Here is a 21637-nt window from a genome sequence, read left to right on the forward strand (position 1 = left end):
TTTTCCTGATTCAGAATAGGCCTTTGGGGGTGACTGCGCACTCAATTTCGATTTGACAGAAATCTATGCATTTTCCTGTTATTTCTGACCATTTGATAAACAAATGTCCATTATTCTTGAGTAAAAGATTAGGCCTGTAGGAATCACCGAAGCGGTAATCCCAGAGGGAAATGCATCCATGACAGTCGGAAACTCCTCAGGTGTACGGTAAACTCTAAAGGAAAATTAGTTGGCCCATTACTAAGTTAGTAATGGGCCATTTTTATTCACCAACTGTTTAGCTTGGATAATATTAATATATTAACCACTAATCCGAACTGACTGGGGTCTGTCTGTGAGGAAGTCCAATAGCCAGTACTCCAGAGTGCGAAGTTTGCTGTCACTTTCATGGGGGAGATTGTGTTGAATGCTGAGCTGAAATCAGCATTCAACACAATCTGGAGGTCTCTCTCCCGTCCTCTCGTGATGTCTTTGCTCAAGTAGAGTTGTATGCTTCTTTGTCACCTGACTGAAAGGCAGCTTTTTTTGGCTCTGGATAGGGCCCTCAGCTCTCCATTCATAACAGGCTTTCTGGTTGGGGAATGATTTTATTGTCTTTGTGACCACCACATTATCAACACATTTGCTGATGATGTCAATGCTGATGTATTTGTTAAGATTGATGTGGTTCTCCTGGGTGGCAGTCTGTGCACTAAAAACAGTCCTGTAGAACTGCTGTGGCTTCCTCTGTCCACACTGGCAGTGGCTCAGAGGTCTGGAACCAGGCTACTCTCTTGACTAGATCTAGTCTGACTCACCGGATGTAGGCTGTTGGGATAAGTCTGCCATTGGGCGACTATTTCAGTTGGAATTCTCCTCCCCTTCCCTGATCTGCGTGTTACTGTTTTGCTCGGGCACCGTCGCTGCATCCTGGGCGTAGCGTCACCAAAAACAATTGTGATTGGTTTAAAGAAACAAGCCAGAGTGTTCTTCCTCTATTGCAGAATGATAATGGTTTGAGCCAGCTCCTTCTCCGAAGTGTGGGGATAGGTCTGGCTATGCGAGACTCGACTAGATCTGACATGTCAATGCTTATATAGCTAGTTTATCTATCTCTATGCGATTGGGATTGGTTTGGTTTGATTGGGAAGTTTTAGACTTAAGGATTAGTGGGCCAAAAAAATGTGTCTTTAGCTTAGATTTAAAAACAGAGATGGAGGGGACACATCTAATATCTAAAGGCAACTGGTTCCACAATTGTGGAGCAGCAACTGCAAAGACTGTCACCTTTTAGTTTTAGTTGTGAACTTGGGGACACACAAGAGAGATTTGTTATCTGATCTAAGAGACATAGGAGCTAAGTGCCAGTGAGCCATCAGAGCAATCAGCAAGGTCTTAAACTGAATTCTGAAATGAACAGGGTGCCAATGAAGAGAGACTAAGACTGGGGTCGCGCTTTTTAGTACCAGTCAAAATTCTTGCAGCTGCATTTTGGGCCATCTGCAGCCAAGTTAATGAAGACCTTAATATAGGGAATTACAGTCGAGTCGTGATGTAATGAAGGTATGAATTTTGAATATAAATTTTTCAATATCATGGAAAGACAGAATTGGCTTGAGTTGGGAAATGATTGTACTGATAATAACTATTTTTAAACAACATAATTGATTTGTTTATCAAATCAGATGTGTTGAGGCTTCCACCTGTGATGTGCCCGAGTCATACCCTCCTCCGCCCTCTCTCTCTTCCAAGTAACGGTTCAAATTAAGTTCAAGTATCTTGTCACTCAAAAATGAACTTTAAGTGACCTGTTTTCCCCAATACGGGGCCAGACTTCGCACCTTTAAAACTGCCAGGAAGAACAACTTGTGGTTCAACAATAAGCCTGTGGTTTCTGCACCTGACAGATACTCTACGCCTGCAGTGAAACACGACATACGTTCTGTCGCTCCAGTTGTCAGAATCAGAATCAGAATCAGAATCAGAAATACTTTATTGATCCCCGGGGGGAAATTATACAGTACCGGTGCTCCCATTCCAGAGTAGGAAAATAGCATAATTTAGAACTAAAGGTATGTACAAAATATGTTGTAAAGTATGTTCAATTGTGTTCACAGGTCATGGAGGTTAGCAGAAAGTTTGCTAAAGTTAAGTATAATGACTGTGCTTTGTGACCTCATATATTGTTATCCAATAGCTAAGATGATTTTCAGAGGTTGACCTTTTATGGATCCTTCAACACCCCGAGAGCAGGGGGCGAGGGTTATAAAAGGAAGAGCAAAACAAGGCTCGGGGCATTTTTTCTTTTTTGGGCTTCCTCTTTTTTGGGGACTTATTTTTGGGGCTTTTTTGAGGTCTTACTTGGTTTTTGCCTGTTTGCTTTTTGTTTACTTAAATTTTGTATTTTCTTCTTTTTATACATTTTGTATCCATTTACTCTCTTGATAAGTCAAATAAAACTGGGTTGTATTCTGTACATTCCCACCAAAGTCCTGTGTTGCTCCTCTCTGAGATCATCTAAGTAGCCTCCCTCAGGTAAGAAGATTACTCTCCTTGAGCTATGCCGACAGTAGATAATAATTTGGCTTTAATTGGTGAATGTTGATGAAGGTTGCTGTGTTTATATTGCAATTTACAACATGGAAGGACATGTTGAATAGGTTCCGTTCAGTTGTCTGATGTTTTGCTGCTGTTGTGTTGTGTTTGGAGCTAAGGTTGAAGTTCTCTGAATGCTTGGGGCACAGGGTGGGATTTCCCAAATTAATCTCTAAATTATAAATTAGGGATTAGGGCTCCGAAGCGGGCCTTTATAAATCAGGTGAGTGTCCTCAAACTGTCAGGACCTCCTCCAGTATTGATCCGTTCCTTCAGGATCTTGCTGTACCACCAATCTCCAAACACTTACTGCACACAGATATTTCCGTTGATATCCGGCTGTTGGCACATAGTCAACTATATAGGCCCTAAAGACGAGATACTCTGGGAATGTAACTCGGCTTCCTAAGCAGACTAAGGTGGTCTTGCGTGTAGATTTTGGGAGTGTTAGGTCGTAGAACAGCCGTCACTCAGTATCTGCATTGGGTGTGGGAATCGGTTATAACATCTAGGAACCACTTCAGTTGGACAAATGACATGAGTGTCTCAGGTCCCATGATTGCCGAGCGAAGTGAAGATCCCTGTGACGCGAGAAGTAAGCACCAACTTCTTTCCTGGTCTTCACCCAGACACCACCACGATTTTTCCCTCTTCCTGCGACGTTTCGTTCGGTGAAGGATACAGCAAGGTAGCTGGCAAACAGGAGGAGGAGGGTAGGATGACTTCGGTTGTATGGGTCTGGTCACGCTCAATATCAAGCCTCAAGCGATCTTATATGCTAATATACAGTATTAATTGATGGTCATAGGTCAGTGTAGAGGCACAGCGGATGAGAGACAACATGAAATACACAAGTAAACAGACGGATAATGTAAAATGGCGCCGCGCTGGTGGCAGCCTGTTACAGCAGCTCCGTATTTGTATATTGTTTTTCTTTTAAAAAAAATACTTCTAATTATTATTGACACAGTGCTTGCCTGCTGTGTGTTTCTGCACCTTTCTGTCTATGTTGCTGTGACTTGTAAATTTCCCCGCTGTGGGATTAATAAAGTCTATCTTAATCTTAATCTTGGATGTTTATATACAATAGCTCACTGCAGGCATATGTTATGGCAGTTTTAGTGAAATGGGCCCAAGCCACAGACCTTTTTAATATGAATTTGGTGGAAATACATTTGTCCCAAAAAAATTCAGTTATTTTTAATTGGAGCAGTGTAGAGTCATGTTACGTTTCAAATTCAGTAACTGTGGAGCAAAGTGAGAACGAAGACTCCATGCATGCAGTATACCCTGCCTTCATCAGAGCATGATGTAATGACAGCCTGAGGCTCAAAGCTCTGCTATTTAAGTGCAGTGTATTATGATAGCAGTGAATGCACGGAGTCCTCTTTTTCCACTGTCTACTCTCTTGTTTTGCAACCTGCAACAAATAGATAGGATGTGCAGAAACTGTGACTACCTCATTTACTTCACAGATGACAAATGCCTACCTTAGATAATTAGGACGATGTTTGGAGGAACAGGTTTGTTTCCAGATTTTTAAACGAAAAACATTTTGTACATTTGTTACATAAAATGAGCTGCTAATTATGTACTTTGTTGCTTTAAATAAAGTGGCAAGACAAGGTGTTGGTGCATGGTGCGGTTAACACAGCTTTGGAGAGGAGAGATGGAGGGTGTGGTGATGCCAAACCATCCAGCATACTACAATTTTTGTTTCGTCTGTCTTTCTACTTTCAGAATCAGAATCAGAATCAGACATACTTTATTGAATTCCCAGGGGAAAATTACACAGTTACAGGTGCTCCCATTCAAGAGTAGAAAAGTAGCATGAATTTAGAAATGAGATGTATGTACAAATAAAGACATAAAAATTAAAAAATAAATATACATTTACAATATTTAAGTGAAAAATAAAATATATAAAATGTATATAAAAATATATACAATAACAATGTATGTGTGTGTGTGTGTATATACAGTGCTTAACAAATTTATTAGACCACCTGCCATAAAAACGAGAAAACACAAATATTTTAGAAATCTGTCAAAAACTTGTTTCAAACTAAAAATTGTATTGTTATTTATTAGGCAAATAACAAACTGGAACAACTAAATAGTCCTTATTCACATATGTTAACCAAAAATCTTTTGTATGACCTCCTTTGGCCCTGATAACAGCTTGCATTCTTGCTGGCATTGTTTTTATGTCCTTTTCGACAGTCTCTTTTGTTATTGAGTTCCAAATAGTTTCTAGCTGTTCCCAGAGACTTGCTTTGGATGAACCTTTTGTGCGATCTATTTTTGAATTCAATAAATCCCAGATCTGTTCAATAGGATTCAAGTCTGGACTTTGACTTGGCCAGTCCATCAGTTCCAGTACTCCAGATTCCTTTTTCTTGGTCAAGTAGTCTGTGCATAGCTTTGCAGTATGCTTGGGGTCATTGTCTTCTTAGTATATGAACCCACGACCAATCAGAATCAGGTTCAATCCAGAAGGGATTCCATGATGCACTAAGATGTTGTGGGAGACCTTCTTGTTCGTGATACCGTCGATTTTAACTAATTTGCCCATGCCGTTTCCACAAATGGAACCCCATACCATAATGGAATCTCCACTGTGTTTCACTGTGGGTGCAATGCATCTAGCATCAAAACGTTGTCCAGCTTTTCTGCGGACATAAACACGATGATGCTGACCGAAGAGTTCAAACTTGGACTCGTCCGTCCAGAGTACCTTCTTCCAGTCATCTACAGTCCAGTGTTTGTGCTCCCCTGGCATTTTTGGATGTTTGCAGGCCTCAATAATGGCTTCTTAGCAGCTATTCTTCCCTTTAAGCCTTGTTCCTTCAGTCGTCTGCTTATGGTCATTCTGGAGACTTTCTCAGATTCTGATCTAGAAACATTAATCTCTGCCTGAACATCAGCAGTGGTCTTCCTTCTGTCTCTAGTACTTAAAATCTTGAGGTGCCTGACATCTGCTTCAGTTAGCTTTCGTTTTCGGCCTCTTCCTTGACGCATTTTGTAAGTACCAGTCTCTGCAATCGAGTCCAAGGCATACTTGACCACACTGTGAGAACACTTGCCCTACGCTTAAGAAATCACTTAATTTTGTCAGACAGGTTCTATTTAAGTGATTTCTTGATTCAACAGGTCTGGCAGTAATCAGGCCTGGGTGGAATTGAACTCAGCTTTCCAAAAAATGTGGTTAATCACAGTTAATTCATGATTTAACAGGGGGGTGGGGGCAATTACTTTTTCACATAGGGCCAGGTAGGTTTGGATAGATTTTTTCCCTTAATAAAATGAAATCATCATTTAAAAACTGCATTTTGTATTTACTCGGGTTATCTTTGTCTAATATTAAAATTTGTTTGATGATCTGAAACATTTAAGCGTGACAAATATGCAAAAAAAAAGAAATCAGGAAGGGGGCAAATACTTTTTCACAGCACTGTATATATATATTCATTCTGTATTCTTCAACCAGCCAACCATAGTTTTATTCTGGATGTGGCATTAATGGCAGGGAGACAGAAGAAAGATTTATGCGTGATTCTCACCATCCACTGACTGGAAACATTACAAACATTACATCGGTGACATCATTGAGGTGAGGTGTCTGCGCAGAGCCCAAAGGATACTAAAAGACAATACCCCCCCAGACAATACCCCCCAGCCACAGCTTGTTCACCCTGCTGCCGATACAGAACTATCTGCTGCTGTACCACCAGACTACAGAGAAGCTTCTTTCGTCAGGCTGTGAGACTCCTCAACTCCACCTCATCCTCCATTGACGTACCATTACCAGAATCAGAAATACTTTACCATACCACTATATTTGTATAATATACTGTATGTATTTAAGTAACTGTATATATTGTTTTTTATTTTTATTCTATTCTAATTCTATGTTCTATATATACCTGCGTAGTGTGAAGGAGGCTACACCTTTAATTTCATCGTGCAGCCTTGTGTTGTAGAATGACAAATAAATGTACCTTGATGTCAAAAATCAAATGTACTAATACTAATTTTGACTAACTAAATGATATTGTTTAACTGCAAATTCATATTCACATTGTATTCTACAATCTGTGCAGCTACACTTGTCCTTAATAGAGCAGCGAGTTATAAAGGATTATTGTTCTTTGCATGACCTTATTTTCTGAACAGAGAATGCATTAATGCAGTATATAATGTACATGAATGCAATATTATACATATATATGGATAGATAGAGAGAGAGAGAGAGATAAAATTGGAAGTTTTGTTTCTAGAGTAAAGAACAAGGTCATTGAAGTAGGACAACTAAATATAGCAGTACACACAGACACAAAGGCCTTCTCTGTGTCCACCCTTTGAGTAAAAAAAAAGCACACGTCCTAACATTACTGCAAATGTTGGCTCCCTTTGATAACATAGGTAATAATATAATAAATATTAAAGTAGCAAAATAGCCCTATTTTTCTAACATCAGAGTTTGGTGAGAATCAGGCAGGTTTCTTTAAATGTAAAGGTTCTATACTGTATGTAAAAATGTACATTTATGAATCGCTTTTTATTGTCAACATGTGAACGGAATGTAACGTAACTTACAAAATGAGACCTTCCTGACGTTCTCTGTGGCCTATAACAAACCTGTCGACTGATTTCTATGTAAAAGACCTTGGACGTTTTTTTCTGGGAAAATCCAAATGATGTAACGTCATGCGCGCTCCCGAGTGCCTGAGCCTCACGTTTGGCTCCCCTACAGCGCCAACACAAGCTGTGACACAAGCTAACATTAGCTTAGGAATGGTGTCCACTAACGTCAATAAATGGCCCGGCACCCACCAACACAAAAGTCCACGTAGCTTGCTCGCTAATGCGGACGAATTATTCCAAATATGACTGTAAATCACAGTAACTCAGTCTGGTGTATGTCAAGTCATTATTTTGGCAGATGCCCAGAATAGCCTCTCATGCCTACAGTGTAGGGCCACGAGAGAGGTTTCTGATGTTTTGCCCACTCCATTTACAAACATGAGTGGCAAAGATTATTGTGAACACCTCAGTAATAAACATAAAGTTGAATTAATACCTCTCGAAAAGTTTTAACAAAAACTGGCCATTATAACTTTCTAAAGGTAGAATATGTGGCAGAGCCATCAGCATTAGCTTGCGATTGATAGGTGTACCTAATAAAGTAGCCAGGGAGTGCATGTTGTCTTGCCATAAACTCTTGCAAATGTCACCGGTTGCTGTAAATGACTTAAATGTTGCTTCTTGAACTAAATTGTATTATTTTTATTTCCTGGTCCCGATGCTGGTTTCTAGGCCTGTTTAACTCGTCACAGGGGGAAAAGAGGTCCATACAGGGAACACTGTGAAACATAAGTAGAAAATCAATATATAATAAAAAAGAACAATAAAGACTGTTACTAAGCTACTAAAACTAAAAAACAACTGTAGTTTACAAATTTACAAATTTACAAATTCACAGAAGACAAAAATAAAGGTAAAGGGATTATACTGTATTGCAAATAGAGGTGTGGGTATTGCACCATTGTTACATTCAGAAATATTCGGAATATGGCGCTTATTCCTTGTTTTTTTCTGCTCAAAATGATCAACAGCAGCTCCTAGACTCTTTAATTTATGAAAGACTACTGTGTCTTTATACCCGGGACAGCACTACTGATAGAGCCCGCACACAATAAGGGCCACTCTCTAGGACTTCCATCCACATCCACAGGTCTTAACATTTCTAGTTCAAGGGTTAGGCCTCTAAATTTAGAACTGAGAAATGCCAGGCAGTCCATCTTCTCTGACATTATTGCCAAAAAACAACGGTCAAGCTAACATAAGGCTATAAGGCTTATGAACCCTCCTGTGTCACCTTTCAACTCTCTTATGTGAGGGTGGATTTGCTTATTCAAAACAATATTTTCACACACAGCTGAACTGTATATCAAAGGTATTCAACCCTAATATTGATCATCTAATCATAATCTTCATCAGCTGCATAAAGGCCTAAATGCTATGAGAGGAAACTAAAGTTTTACCTAAATCCTGCCTGCCTCCTGTGTCTGACTGATCCTCTCTGTTTGTCTCTTTTTAATGTTTCATTAAAATGTTTCTCTCTCTCTCTCTCTCTCTCTCTCTCTCTCTCTCTCTCTCTCTCTCTCTCTCTCTCTCTCTCCTAGTTTGTTCCCAGTTCTCCCGAGGTGTCTACGCCATTTTTGGCTTCTACGACAAGAAGTCAGTAAACACCATCACGTCCTTCTGTGAGACACTTCATGTATCCTTCATCACGCCATCTTTCCCAGCAGAGGGAATGAACCAGTTTGTTCTCCAGATGAGGCCGGACATCAAGGGGCCGCTAGTTTCATTAGTGGAGTACTACAAATGGGAAAAATTTGCCTATCTATACGACAGTGATCGAGGTAATGAGAGTTATTTATCGGCATGTGATTTTAGTGCTGGTGCTGCTTCACTTCTAACACAACACAACTACAATTAAAGGATCCTTTAAGTTTTTTAATGATAGGTACTGAGTGGAACTGACTGATTTTAGACAAACAATGTAATGGCGTGCTCCAACCATGGCATGTCTGGGTGTAATTAGGTTATTGTGGGCAATGATGGACTGTTTTATTGGATTCTTTCATTGGATTTTTTTATTTTGTGGTGTTAAAGCATGAGCATGATCCTCACTGTGCTCCCAGCCGTGTCCAGGTGGGAATGAGCCCAGTGTAGCAGATAAATGATAGCATCGTCCAAAGTTCTCCTGGTTAGGCAAACTTTCTTTCTAGTAGGCCCTTTCTTGGGTACTGGGACCAGGTAGGACGTCTTCCACAGTGTGGAGACCTTTTCCAGTCTCAGGCTACAAGGTTGAAGATGTGCTGCAGGACTCCACACAGCTGTCCTGTCCCAGATGATCTAAGAGCTCTGGATGACTCATAACAGAGCAGCATATCAGAGATGTATTTTGGCCCCAAACCATTCAGTTCTTTGTAAGTCATTGAAATCAATGACTTTGATGCATAGGAAGCCAGTGTAAGGCTCTGAGAACTGGGGTGGTGTGTTCCACTTTATTAGTTTTAGTGAGGACGTGGGCAGCAGAGTTCTGATTAAGCTGCAGCTGTCTGATTGATGTTTTACACTTGAGACCTGTAAAGACACTGTTACAGTAATCATGCCAAAAAACACAAGCAAGTCTTGCTAAGACATGAGTCCTTTAAGTTTTGCTGTATTTTTAAGGTGGTAGTGGGCTGATTTTGTTATTCTGTTGATGTGGGTTTTAAAATTTAGGAAATATGGTAGGATATTTAGTTGTTTTCAAGAATGTGAGCTAGTGGAAGCATACAGATGTTGAATAGAACTGGGCCAAGAATGGCCCCTTGGGGAACTCCACTTGTCGATTTGTAATTACGAGATCCAGCGGTACTAAAACAGACACATTACCATTGTCTGTATTTAAATAGATGTCGTTTGAGACTTTCATGAGAGGCTTGATCACTGCTGTTGTTGGTGTTGTGGGGAAATGGCCTGAGAGGTATTGACTATTGCCAGGAGGTGTTGATGCCACGGCATTAAAACATTATTTAGAGAGCTCGCAGGAAGAATGTAACACAGTCTCCTCCAGGGAGTTAAGGCTGATGGGATCGAATTGTGTCATGCAGATTGAATTGGTTTTAAGAGGAAGCATGGATGACATAGACCCTGTTACCTGATACGGAGGCAGTAATGGCTTTCAGTCTGATTTTCAGAATTTTGTCTGTACAGAAGGAGACAAAGTTGTTGCTTCATTCAGGGGCCTCTTCTAGCTTTCCTTTGACCTGGATGACTGAAAATCTTCAGACACATAGGCCTCCAGTATTTGGAGCAAGCAGAAAAATTTGGTGTACACATAAAGCTGTTATTTCATTTGTCATATACATAACTGACTTTCATAGAAGTGTTACTGTTTTCTTGCACAAGAAAAAGTACAGATCTCAATCGTAGAGTTGTAGTTATTTTCAACAATTACATACGTTGAAAGCTGAACCTAAATGGATTTCATAAGGGATTTGAAAGGAGGATAAGCAGTTTAAATATTGGACTCAGTTTTGTTAAAAGGCTGTAGAACCCCAACCCTCCCAGGTATGTGCAGAAAAATGCCAGCAACACTAAAAGAGTTGTATTTGTGATTTACCTGCAGAGCTAACCGTTTACAACTGTAAGCTACAGCATTCTAGTTTAACTAATCATTGTTTTGTGTGTGTGTGTGTGTTTGCGTGTGTAGGTCTTTCCACTCTTCAGGTAATACTGGACACTGCTGCGGAGAAAAAATGGGTTGTCACGGCGATAAATGTAGGAAACCTGAAAGATGAGAGGAAAGATGAAGCCTACCGTTCCCTGTTTCAGGTATTGACATTTCTGCTCTGCACTCTGTTAGTACTCACACCATGCATTTTTTAGAAACACCAAGATACACAAAAACAGGCATTGTGGTCAAAAGAGTGGTGTCCCCCTCGCCCACTACCATAGATTGAGGATGACAGTGACGTCTCAAGCTCAGTAGCGTAGTGCCATGGGAGATAGAGCGGACCTCCTGCCTGCTGTGTCCCCGCTTCAAAGTTCCTTCCTGACAGCTGAAAAGAGAAAATCTTAATTTATAAACAGGAGCAAAAGTTTTTATTTTATTTTTCTATTGTGATTATACCAAATATTGTCTTACCCACGTGCTCCAGCATTACAATGCACACTGATTCGGAGTTCAGAAGACTATTTCTTCATCCTGTGAGACCTTGGTGTCTTTCTTGTACTTGTCCAGCAATATGTTATTAATTTAGGATTTGTGGAAATGTATTTGGTGTCAGCAACAGGGAAAGGAGAGTGTTGTGAGACAGTTATACACTTGTTAACCATCACAGCCAGTCACCAAAATACCAAATACCACCATACTGGTGCAGGTGAGGAAGGAACTTCACTGAACCTCAGGAAAATACCACTTGAATACTGTTCAATACTTTTCTGTCTTTTAGGACCTGGAGATCCGTAAGGAGCGACGCATCATCCTGGACTGTGAACAAGACAAAGTCAAAGACATCATGGAACAGGTTGATTCCAGTCTTCGTCACTATTTCTACTACTACTAACATAAGTAATAATATCCATCCATAACGAAGAAAGCTTATATCATTATATCATCTATCAAGTACGATACTGTTTCCAGATGTCCTCTTAGGTCATCTGGCACAGACCTCGTGGTTGTTGGAATTCTCATTACATTATATGGCATATGGCTAATCACATTATATTTCTCCACAATGGAAGGTGCTTTCATACTATATAAGAAGATGGGATATGTTTTTGGATCTGTTTTTTTTAGGTCAGACTTGCAGAGAAATCCAGCTCAGTCTAGAGATCCAGATCCAGAGGTGCTAGGGCCATGTCATTTGACATATATCAGTTTATTTCCAACAATAGTTTAGCTGGTGGATCAGATGCACTCTATGGCAGGTCAGTGCTCCTTGTATTTGATTGTTTGTATAGAAATGGTTGGAGCCATTTTTCCTTGTTGCTACTGTCAGTGTAATTTTAGTGAACTTAACCTTAACCTACTGACACAGTTACACTATGGGAGGAGTTAAGAGTATGTATGTGTCCTGGAGAGACGGATGCATTTACACCTTTTCAACATCTGGCTAGACTGCGTCCACCTCTGGAGGTAGTTTGAGCTTCAATGCTTGAGTGCTTCTTGGATGCATTTACACTCAGCTTTTGATGAGATCAGATCCTCCCCAAGACTCTGAAGTGACTAAATGTTAATGGAGAAATGTAGTGTTCATTTCATCAAGGTGAAGAGTCTAGGAATCACAGCCCTATTTTATTATTCCCCCCAATTTAAGGGCAACGCAGCAGGGCAAGGATCCTAAATATACAGCCAAAGCAAGGCGCTTTTGAGGGCCAAATGTTCTTTAGTGACCTCAGTCTAACTCAGCTTGTCTTTCGCTCTCTGAGGAAAACGAGCAAAAAGTGAAGGTGGCTGCAGTATAGGTCTGGAATGGTAAGATACTATGTGACTTCACAGTCAATGCAAATGATTCTCAATCAAGGGTTACTTCACGTTTATTTTAACTTACCTTTGGCCCTTTTTCCTCTATGGTTGATCCAATGTGGAAGTAAACACTCCCTGAAAGTGAGAAATGAAACTACCTGTGACACTTTTTTGTTCACTCCTTAGCTTATAGTTTATGCCTATCAAACGATGACAGCTTCACTTTTTTGTGGCTTATGCAGTTGCTGCGTTGCTCTGTCTGCGCATGTTGTGCGCTTACTACCCTCACTCCTCAACAAGATCTCACGGTTCCCCTTCGGTAGGGACAAAACACACTAGAATGCTGACAGACTTTAAGGTGCCAAGGAAGTGTAGGCTGGTTCATCCGTGCCTTGTGTGGCCAACTGAATTCAATCTGCAAAAAGCAGACAGAACCTTACACTGAAGTCTTGCCAAAATAGATGACAAAGCATAAAGAGTCCAGCGCCCGATCTCTCTCCGACAACAAGCAAATGGTTTAGCAGGTTTCTGCATTATGTAACTAAGTTGTTGATGGCTCCTTTGTTTACCAAGTTAATGCCTGATGCCACCATGTGTGTTAACTAACAGCTTTGTTTTTCTCCCAGCTTTTACTTTGATAATTGCTGCCAAAAAATGCCACCACAACCGCTCTCCTCCTCAGTCGTCAGTATTGCAAAACCGAAATGTGACATGAGTTGGCCATAGTGTCCCTATCCAGTGAAAAGCACATATCTCCATAATTTGTGATTATGAATTTTTCCAGTAAACTGAAGGATCAAGTGTTCCTTTTATGGGTTGAGGACATTTTTCTACTTCTTAAGCTAATTAAGCCATTCAAACAACTCATGGAACAAAAGTAAACCATTTGGAGATACATGGTTTTCACAGGACAGCTATAATAGAATGTCAGATGTTAAAAAACACAGCAATGCATTTGATTTTCCGTCTATATAATTTGTTCTTGTTTATTATTGACGCCGCTTGTACTCTTTTTCCCGTCAGGTGATCACTATAGGCAGGCACGTGAAGGGATACCACTACATCATTGCTAACTTGGTGAGTCGCCATCTGTCTCTGGGTTCAGCTTGTGTATTGGCTGATGAATGAAGATATGGTTAAAAGGCCAGATATTGTCAAAAGCACTTTGTCAGATCAGGTGTGAAATAGCAGGTTTTACAGTCTTCAACCTGCTGGCGTTGGGTAGAGCGAACAGTCACTAAGAATAAGGAAAAGCGACTTAGATGATCTGGCCATGGGTGATTGCTGTCTGACCGTTGTATACAGTAGAACAGTGGTCCCTGAGTGGGTCATGGTCCAACAGTCCAGTGGATTGTGAGCATGTGGATAGAATTCATCAGAAAGTACTTTGAAGTGAATTTTGCTTTGTTTTTAAGTTCCATTCTGTTCCAGTCCACCTCTGAAACAGATGGTAGTTATGAAAGAAGAACCTGTTGTGTTTTCACTATGACACACGTATACCAGTGCACCCCTACTACAGGTATATGAAGGGTTAAGATTGGTCAACTTCTGGGGGCTACATGGCCCGCATGGTCCGAGGCTCCGTCACATCTTGGCACAGAATAAAAGAAGGTCAATGTAAATACAAAGTTACCGATTGGAAAAGAAATGTTTGGTGTTCTTTTTGGTCTCGTTCCAGGGATTTGTGGATGGCGATCTCTCAAAAATTCAGTATGGAGGTGCGAATGTGTCTGGGTTTCAGATAGTGGATTTTGATGACCCTGTGGTGGCAAAGTTTGACCAACGATGGGAGGCTCTGGAAGAGAAGGAGTACCCAGGAGCGGATACACGAATCAGGGTAAGTCTTACACACTCAACATTAGTTCATGGGCAAGTTTAAATAGTTTTCTGGAGCTGGTCCGAGGATCAGAGTAACATAATCATGCTAATTCATGTATCATGAGTACTAATTTTGCTGTAAAATTCTACATGTTTTACACATGATATGAACTACTTTTTGGACCCTGTTTTCGTGGCTGCACAACAGGCCAGAGCAAGCAGCGCTCCGACCTTTTTGGTATTTTCCTGACCTTGAAATTGTCTTTGCCTGTGTGTGTGCTATTCTGGTTGATGGTGTTGGAGACTGGGTCTCAGACTTTGTGCTGAGAATAGACATCTCAGAAACATCTATTAACCGTCTATTTCAGGCACAATGGGACTCAGGTGAACTTTTATCAACTACAGCAAACAAAATACTTTGAGCAAATCACAGCAATAACAGAATAATGCTTAAAATGCAAATCAACTATTTTGATTAAACACATGTCTGTCTCAGCTCAGCCCTGACAGATGGGGTAATAATGGTTTGTGCCAACGTTTCTGTGTCTTCCAGTATACCTCAGCCCTCACCTATGATGCCGTCCACGTGATGACTGAGGCATTCCGCTTCCTTCACAAGCAGAGGATAGACATGAGTCGGCGTGGCAACAGTGGGGACTGTCTGGCCAATCCAGCAGTGCCCTGGGCACAGGGGGTGGAGATTGAACGTGCCCTCAAACAGGTAACCTGGATTAGAGCCTCCTTACTATGAAAAGAAGCAGACTGACTACAGATTATGCTCTCTGCAGCAGCATGGTGGCACCGTGGTTAGCACCGTTTCACGGGAAGTGTCCTTGAGCAAGACACTGAACCCTAAGTTGCTCTCGATGGAGACCAGCACCTTGCATGGCATCGCTGTCACCATCGTTGTGTGAATGTGAGAATGTGAATGGGTGAATGATACTTAACTGTAAAGCGCTTTGGGAACCATGAAGGTTGAAAAGCGCTATTTAAGTGAGACCATTTATCAGACTGCAAACAGAAGTTGTAGTGCAGCTGCCCGGTCCCTCTGGTACACAAATGATCCTGACATTATTCCTCCTCCACCTTCGCTCTAGGCCTTTGCATTTGTTTTGTAATAACTAATTCTGGGTGGCTAGTTTGTTCAGCGAGGTAATGCGAGGCTGTGGGTCCATCTATCCAACGTTTAACGCGGTCATCTCCAACAGTATGGCCCTGACCTCATGCTGACCAAGTCCTCTCGTAAGGTGGATAGCCTCATGTTCCTAAAAGCCTCGGGGCTAAATGTAACAGTAGCAGAAGCTGGCGTCTTCTCTTCCCTGGGGCCATACTTACATTTAGGCCTTTCGTGGATTTGCCATTTACACATTTTTCGACAAATCAAGTTAAATCAAGTTTCTAACACATAGCTCTGAGGAGCACTGCAAGATATGTCTACTCCATAGCTTAATGGAGTAATATGAATTTATTTTAAGTACTATAAAAGTTCTATAAAAGTTTAATTCTAAACTCTAATTTTAGCTCCCCCACATGTATGTGACAGTTTGTAGTTATGGCTGCTAACTGATAGGAGTCCAGTGAAGAAGAAAACTGGGATAACGCAGTACATTTCTGGTTCAGAAGTTCATCCTTGCTTGTTTCAACCATAGTATTAAGAGAAGAAGAGGCTGAGCAGCTGCAAAGACCACATGAATTCTGGACAGGCCAAAACGAAATGAGAAACTGCTGGACCTAAAACCTAAATGTGTAGGGGCATGGGTCAATTTTATGCATGTGTTTAATGGCAGGTGGCAACTAGCGTTTAAGGTGCATTAGCCCCCCTCCCCCCGGTGTATGGGTGGTTTGATTATATCAATTATTTGTTACATTTCTGTTGGGGAAAATTATATTGAGATAATTATCATTTTATCGCCCATTGTTAGTTGTAAAATGACAAACAAGTGACCTTGACTCCTTGATTCCTTGATAATGAAGGGCTTAATATGTGTTATGGAGTTTTTCTTAAAATCCACTGAGATGCAGGGACATTTCTTTGGCCATTTTTCATAACATAATCATTACGATCACTTCGTCAACTGATACTACTGAGTATGCTAATACTTTCACTGCACATTTTAAGTAAAAAGTAAACTTGAATATGTATGTGTGTTTTGTGTGTAGGTGCGTGTAGATGGTTTAACAGGGAACATTCAGTTTGACCAGTACGGGAAGAGAATCAACTACTCAGTGACAATCATGGAGCTGAAGAACAACGGACCTGTAAAGGTAACTGAAGAATCAATTTGCCATCATGAATACCTTGATAGCATTTAGCTGTGTGGAAGATATATGACCTGTCTGTGTGTGTTTTGTGTTCTTAGATCGGCTATTGGAATGAGGTGGATAAGATGGTGGTGACAAAGTCAGATCTTTACCCTAACGACACCATGGGAATGGAAAACAAGACAGTCATCGTTACAACTATACTGGTAATGACACTTTGTCACCATAACATCCATGAATGTGCAGGTTAAGTGAATAAAACACCCAATAATGTAAAAGTTTCAGTATAAACAGAGCTCAGACATGAGCAGCTGCTAATGTAAAACCTAAAAGTTTTTCCTGTGTGTGTGTGTGTGTGTGCATGTAGGAAGCCCCCTACGTAATGCTGAAGAAGAATGCAGAGCTGTTTCAAGACAATGACCGTTATGAAGGTGTGTTTATATACTTACTTTAAGTTATACTTTATTGTCAAATACACAATGTGCAATTGAAATTTGTCTTTTTGCTTATCCCTCCTAGTTACATATACATATCCCTCCACACGTGCAGTACATTAGAGAAGTCAGAGGCCATTGCTGGCCGGCCTCTTTTACCACTAGACCATCCTGCCTCCCATACTGTACTGTATTGTACTGTGTGTGGTTAATGATGCTCAATATATTCTTTGGAATATAATCTACTTTTGTTTACTTATGTGTTTATTAAAGTTACAGAAAAGCTTCACTACAGGGTATATACAAGTTTATCCACAAATAACACAACAATGCCACTGCCACCACCTAATGTAGCACCATCACACAGCTTCAAAACCAATGTGTGTTTTCATACAATTCTTGCATACAAGACACAGGATATGTTGGTAATATACTTTTGGAAAAATACATTGATGTCACCATCATACCTAGTCATTCTAGGTGGGTAGATGCTGAATATTCAAACTATTCCACACTGTAGTCAGTATTCTTGGACGTTCATCTAGCACTGCTGATGTGTCTCTTTGTGCATGTGTTTTTTTTGTTTTTGTTTGTTTGTATGCTTGTTTGACTGATGCTAGGTTATTGCGTTGACCTGGCCGCAGAGATTGCAAAGCACTGTGGTATACGCTACCAGCTAAGGATTGTGGGAGACGGCAAATATGGAGCAAGAGATGCAGAAACCAAGATCTGGAACGGTATGGTGGGAGAGCTGGTGTATGGGGTAAGATTTAAAACACACACACAATAATATAATGTGTCATGAAAATTCAGTTTTGCTACTGTTCAAAATAGCAGTGAGGGATGTAGGTTTTGGTGAACCTTAGGTGTTTTGAGTTCCTCCGTTGGCTAATGTCCAAGAGAGACTCCACTTCAGCTGCACCCTGACATGATTAATCGAATTTGGACAGGGTTTGGATATAAGTCAGACTTTTGGCTATTTTATATAACACAAACCAGAACAATCCACCCTTGGCATTTTCCATTCTCCTTTTGTCATCCCTTGTTAGCCTGGAACCTGAGTGGCAAACCTTGCTCCTGACAAAATGGTGCAACAGGAAGGTGGTTAGGTGGATTAGATGGGTAGTAATATGTAAAATATGTAGATGTTTGGGTAAGATGGGTGATGACTTTGTGGTGAGATGTTTGGAGAAGCAGCTAGATAGTGTTTGTGGACAGGGGTTAACGCAGCCACTTGGCAACTGGTAGACCAGGGTTGAATCCCAGTCTGAGCATCCCAGTTAAATGAGGTGGTAAATCAGTGAAATACAATGGGATGGGTGGCATAAGTGGTAAAAATTGGAGTGGGTAGAATAAGTGGTTTGATAGTGATGTAGGTAGTACACAAAGCTGATGATAAATGTCGTAAATGTAGCAGGTTGTGACAGGTGGTAATATGTACAATAGGTAGGTCAAGGTTTTTGTTTTTGTGAGGGTAGTTTGGCGACTGGATGACCAGGGTTCAAATTCCAGTGAGGGCTCTCTTCATCTAAATGAGGTGAAATACATATAAAGGGGAAAGGTAAATTGGGTAAGTGGCAAAGGAGGCAATAGACTTTGATGAATGGTTAGAATGATTCAGGTAAATCAGGTAGTTGGGTAAGTAGATAGTACACTTAGATAGTGATAAATGGATTGGCTAAACAGGTAAATGGGTATATGTGGGTAAGTGATGTAAATTGGGTGGTTAGATAACCGAAAATAGAATGGTGGTTCGGCGGTAGTGATGAATAGATTTGGTGGATGGTTGATCAGGTAATTAATTGGATTAGTTGAATAGGTAAATTAGGAAAGCGACTTGGGTGGTAAGGTCATTGAATACGAAGTTGGTTAGTTGGATTATATAGGTAGTAATATGTGGAATAGGTTGATAGAGTAGCGGTTAAGAGCACCTATTCAGTTAAATTGGGTAGTAAATCAATGAATTACATATAGTGGGATGGGTAAACTGGGTAAGTGGCATATGTGGTAATAATTGGACTAGGTAGGACAGGTAGGAATGGGTAAATGACATAAATCGGGTAGTTAGTTAGTAACAGAAATAGGTGGTGAGAAATACAGTAGGAAGATTGGCGGTAATATGTGGAATAAGTAGATGGTTGGTTTTTAAGGGAACATTGAACAAATTTCTGTCAACATGTTTTCTACTTCATGCATGATTTTATTGGGCATCACAGCTCAAACAGTTAAACTTCCCTGTAATGCAGTAACGCACAATGTGTTCTCTGGAAATGTGACGACGGAGTCCATGCAAGAGATTTACTTAAAACAAATGTTGTTTATTACAACTAAGGGTTAACACAAAACAACCATCAGCAATGACAGTGACTGGCAGATGTGCTGTGGAGGTGTTGGGTGTGCAAAAGCAAAAGGAGAGGATGCAGGGTAGATGCCAGCTGTAGGAAGGGATGGACTAGAGTTGATGACCCTCCGCTGTCTGCCAACTATCTGCTGAGCTTGACAAGGACAAGCCTCCCTGACAACAGGATTGGCATCACACTAGAAAAAGGGTCTTGTATGTTTCGTTCTGCTCTTTGCAACAGTCTCTCGTTCTGCCCTTGTCTCTCAACAGAAAGCCGATATAGCAGTGGCTCCCCTGACGATCACTCTTGTTCGTGAAGAGGTGATCGATTTCTCCAAACCCTTCATGTCTCTGGGAATCTCCATCATGATCAAAAAGCCGCAGAAATCCAAACCGGGAGTCTTCTCCTTCCTGGACCCACTGGCCTATGAAATCTGGATGTGCATTGTCTTTGCCTATATAGGAGTTAGTGTTGTACTCTTTCTGGTAAGTCATACTTTACGGTCACCATGGCTGTCAGAGGTTCCTAATTTGGGTGTGTTATAGGCATGCGTGAAATGTGCTGACTGAGTGGAGTTGAAGCCTAAAGATAAGATTCAGATCTCAGTAATGCACATAACATGTCTGTGGAGACAAGCTGTACTGATTACAATTGAAATGTGGTCGTGGACTCGATGAAATCACGTGAAAATGATGCTGAAGCTGCTTTGACAGCTTGTACGAGTCTGGGCCAGGATTACATCCAGAATCAGAATCAGAGTCAGAAATACTTTTTCCCGGGGGAAATTCCACAGTTACATGTGCTCCCATTGAAGAGTAGAAAAGTAGTATAAATAGATATAGAAATAAAAATTAAATATATACATTTACAATATTTACGTGAAAAATGAAAAATAAAAATATATACAATAACACTGTATAGGTATGTATAGGTATGTATATATACACACACACACACACACACACATATGTATTGCACTCGTAGGTGAAATATGCCCAGTATCAGTCTGTTTATTCTGAGTGTCTGACACTCAGATGGAGGCGTTAAACAGTTTGATGGCCACAGGCAGGAATGATTTCCTGTGGCGCTCTTTTGTGCATTTGGGAAGAATGAGTCTCCCACTGAATGTGCTCTTGTGCCTGACCAGTACATCAAGGAGAGGATGTGACACATTTTCCAAGATGACCCGTAGGTTGGACTGCATCCCCCTCTCTGACACCACCATCAGAGAGTCCAGCTCCACCCCAACAATACCACTCAGCCTGCCGCCCCAGCATACAACAGCATAGGGGATAGCGCTGGCCACCACAGACTCAGAAAACATCCTCAGCATAGTTTGGCAGATGTTGAAGGACCTCAGCCGCCTCAGAAAATAGAGACGGCTTCTTGTAGAGGGCATTAGTGTTCTTTACCCAGTCCAGTTTATTGTCAATGTGAACTCCCAGGTACTTGTAATCCTCAACAGTGTCCACACTGACCCCCTGGACGGAAACAGTCAGCTCCTTTGTCTTTGTCACGTTGAGCTGTAGATGGTTCTGCTCGCACCATGTGACAAAGTTGTTCACAGCAGCCCTGCACTCATCCTCATTACCCTTACTGATACATCTAACTATTGCTGAGTCATCAGAAAACTTCTGAAGATGGCAGGTCTCTGTGGAGTAGCTGAAGTCTGTGGTGTAGATGGTGAAGAGGAAGGGAGAGAGGACAGTCCCCCGCGGGGCCCTGGTGATGCTGACCACTCTGTCTGACACACAGCGTTGCAAGCGCACATACTGTGGTCTGCCAGTCAGGTAGCTGACAATCCAGGACACGAGGGGGGCATCCACCTGCATCTCCGTCAGCTTCCCACCCAGTAGAGCCAGACGGATGGTGTTGAACGCACTGGAGAAGTCAAATAACATGACTCTCACAGTGCTCACCGGCTTATCCAGGTGGGCGTAGACGCGGTTGAGCAGGTAGATAATGGCATCCTCAACTCCAAGTCGGGACTGAAGGGGGTCCAAGTGTGGCTTGACCATGGGCCAGAGCTGCTCCAGGACGAGTCTCTCCAGGGTCTTCATGATGTGGGAGGTCAGTGCCACGGGTCTGTAGTCCTTAGAGCCACAGGGACGCGTCGTCTGTGGCACAGGAATGAGGCAGGACATCTTCCACAGCACAGGGACCCTCTGTAGATTCAGGCT

General features: G+C 41.3%; 1 protein-coding gene across 3 annotated transcripts in view; it reads left to right on the plus strand.

Moving 5' to 3' along the window:
- LOC139295536 (glutamate receptor 2-like) overlaps positions 1–21637 on the plus strand; it is a 61367-nt gene that overhangs the window by 12948 nt on the left and 26782 nt on the right. For all 3 annotated transcript variants that reach the window (XM_070917732.1, XM_070917741.1, XM_070917749.1), the window contains 11 exons: positions 8763–9002; positions 10844–10965; positions 11586–11660; positions 13625–13678; positions 14280–14438; positions 14973–15140; positions 16580–16684; positions 16780–16887; positions 17049–17112; positions 17736–17878; positions 19727–19942. In XM_070917732.1, the coding sequence (XP_070773833.1) occupies positions 8763–9002; positions 10844–10965; positions 11586–11660; positions 13625–13678; positions 14280–14438; positions 14973–15140; positions 16580–16684; positions 16780–16887; positions 17049–17112; positions 17736–17878; positions 19727–19942 (1454 nt within the window). The remainder of the gene's footprint in view (positions 1–8762; positions 9003–10843; positions 10966–11585; positions 11661–13624; positions 13679–14279; positions 14439–14972; positions 15141–16579; positions 16685–16779; positions 16888–17048; positions 17113–17735; positions 17879–19726; positions 19943–21637) is intronic.

The sequence above is a fragment of the Enoplosus armatus genome, chromosome 2 (assembly GCF_043641665.1).
Source record: "Enoplosus armatus isolate fEnoArm2 chromosome 2, fEnoArm2.hap1, whole genome shotgun sequence".
Lineage (NCBI taxonomy): Eukaryota > Metazoa > Chordata > Actinopteri > Centrarchiformes > Enoplosidae > Enoplosus > Enoplosus armatus.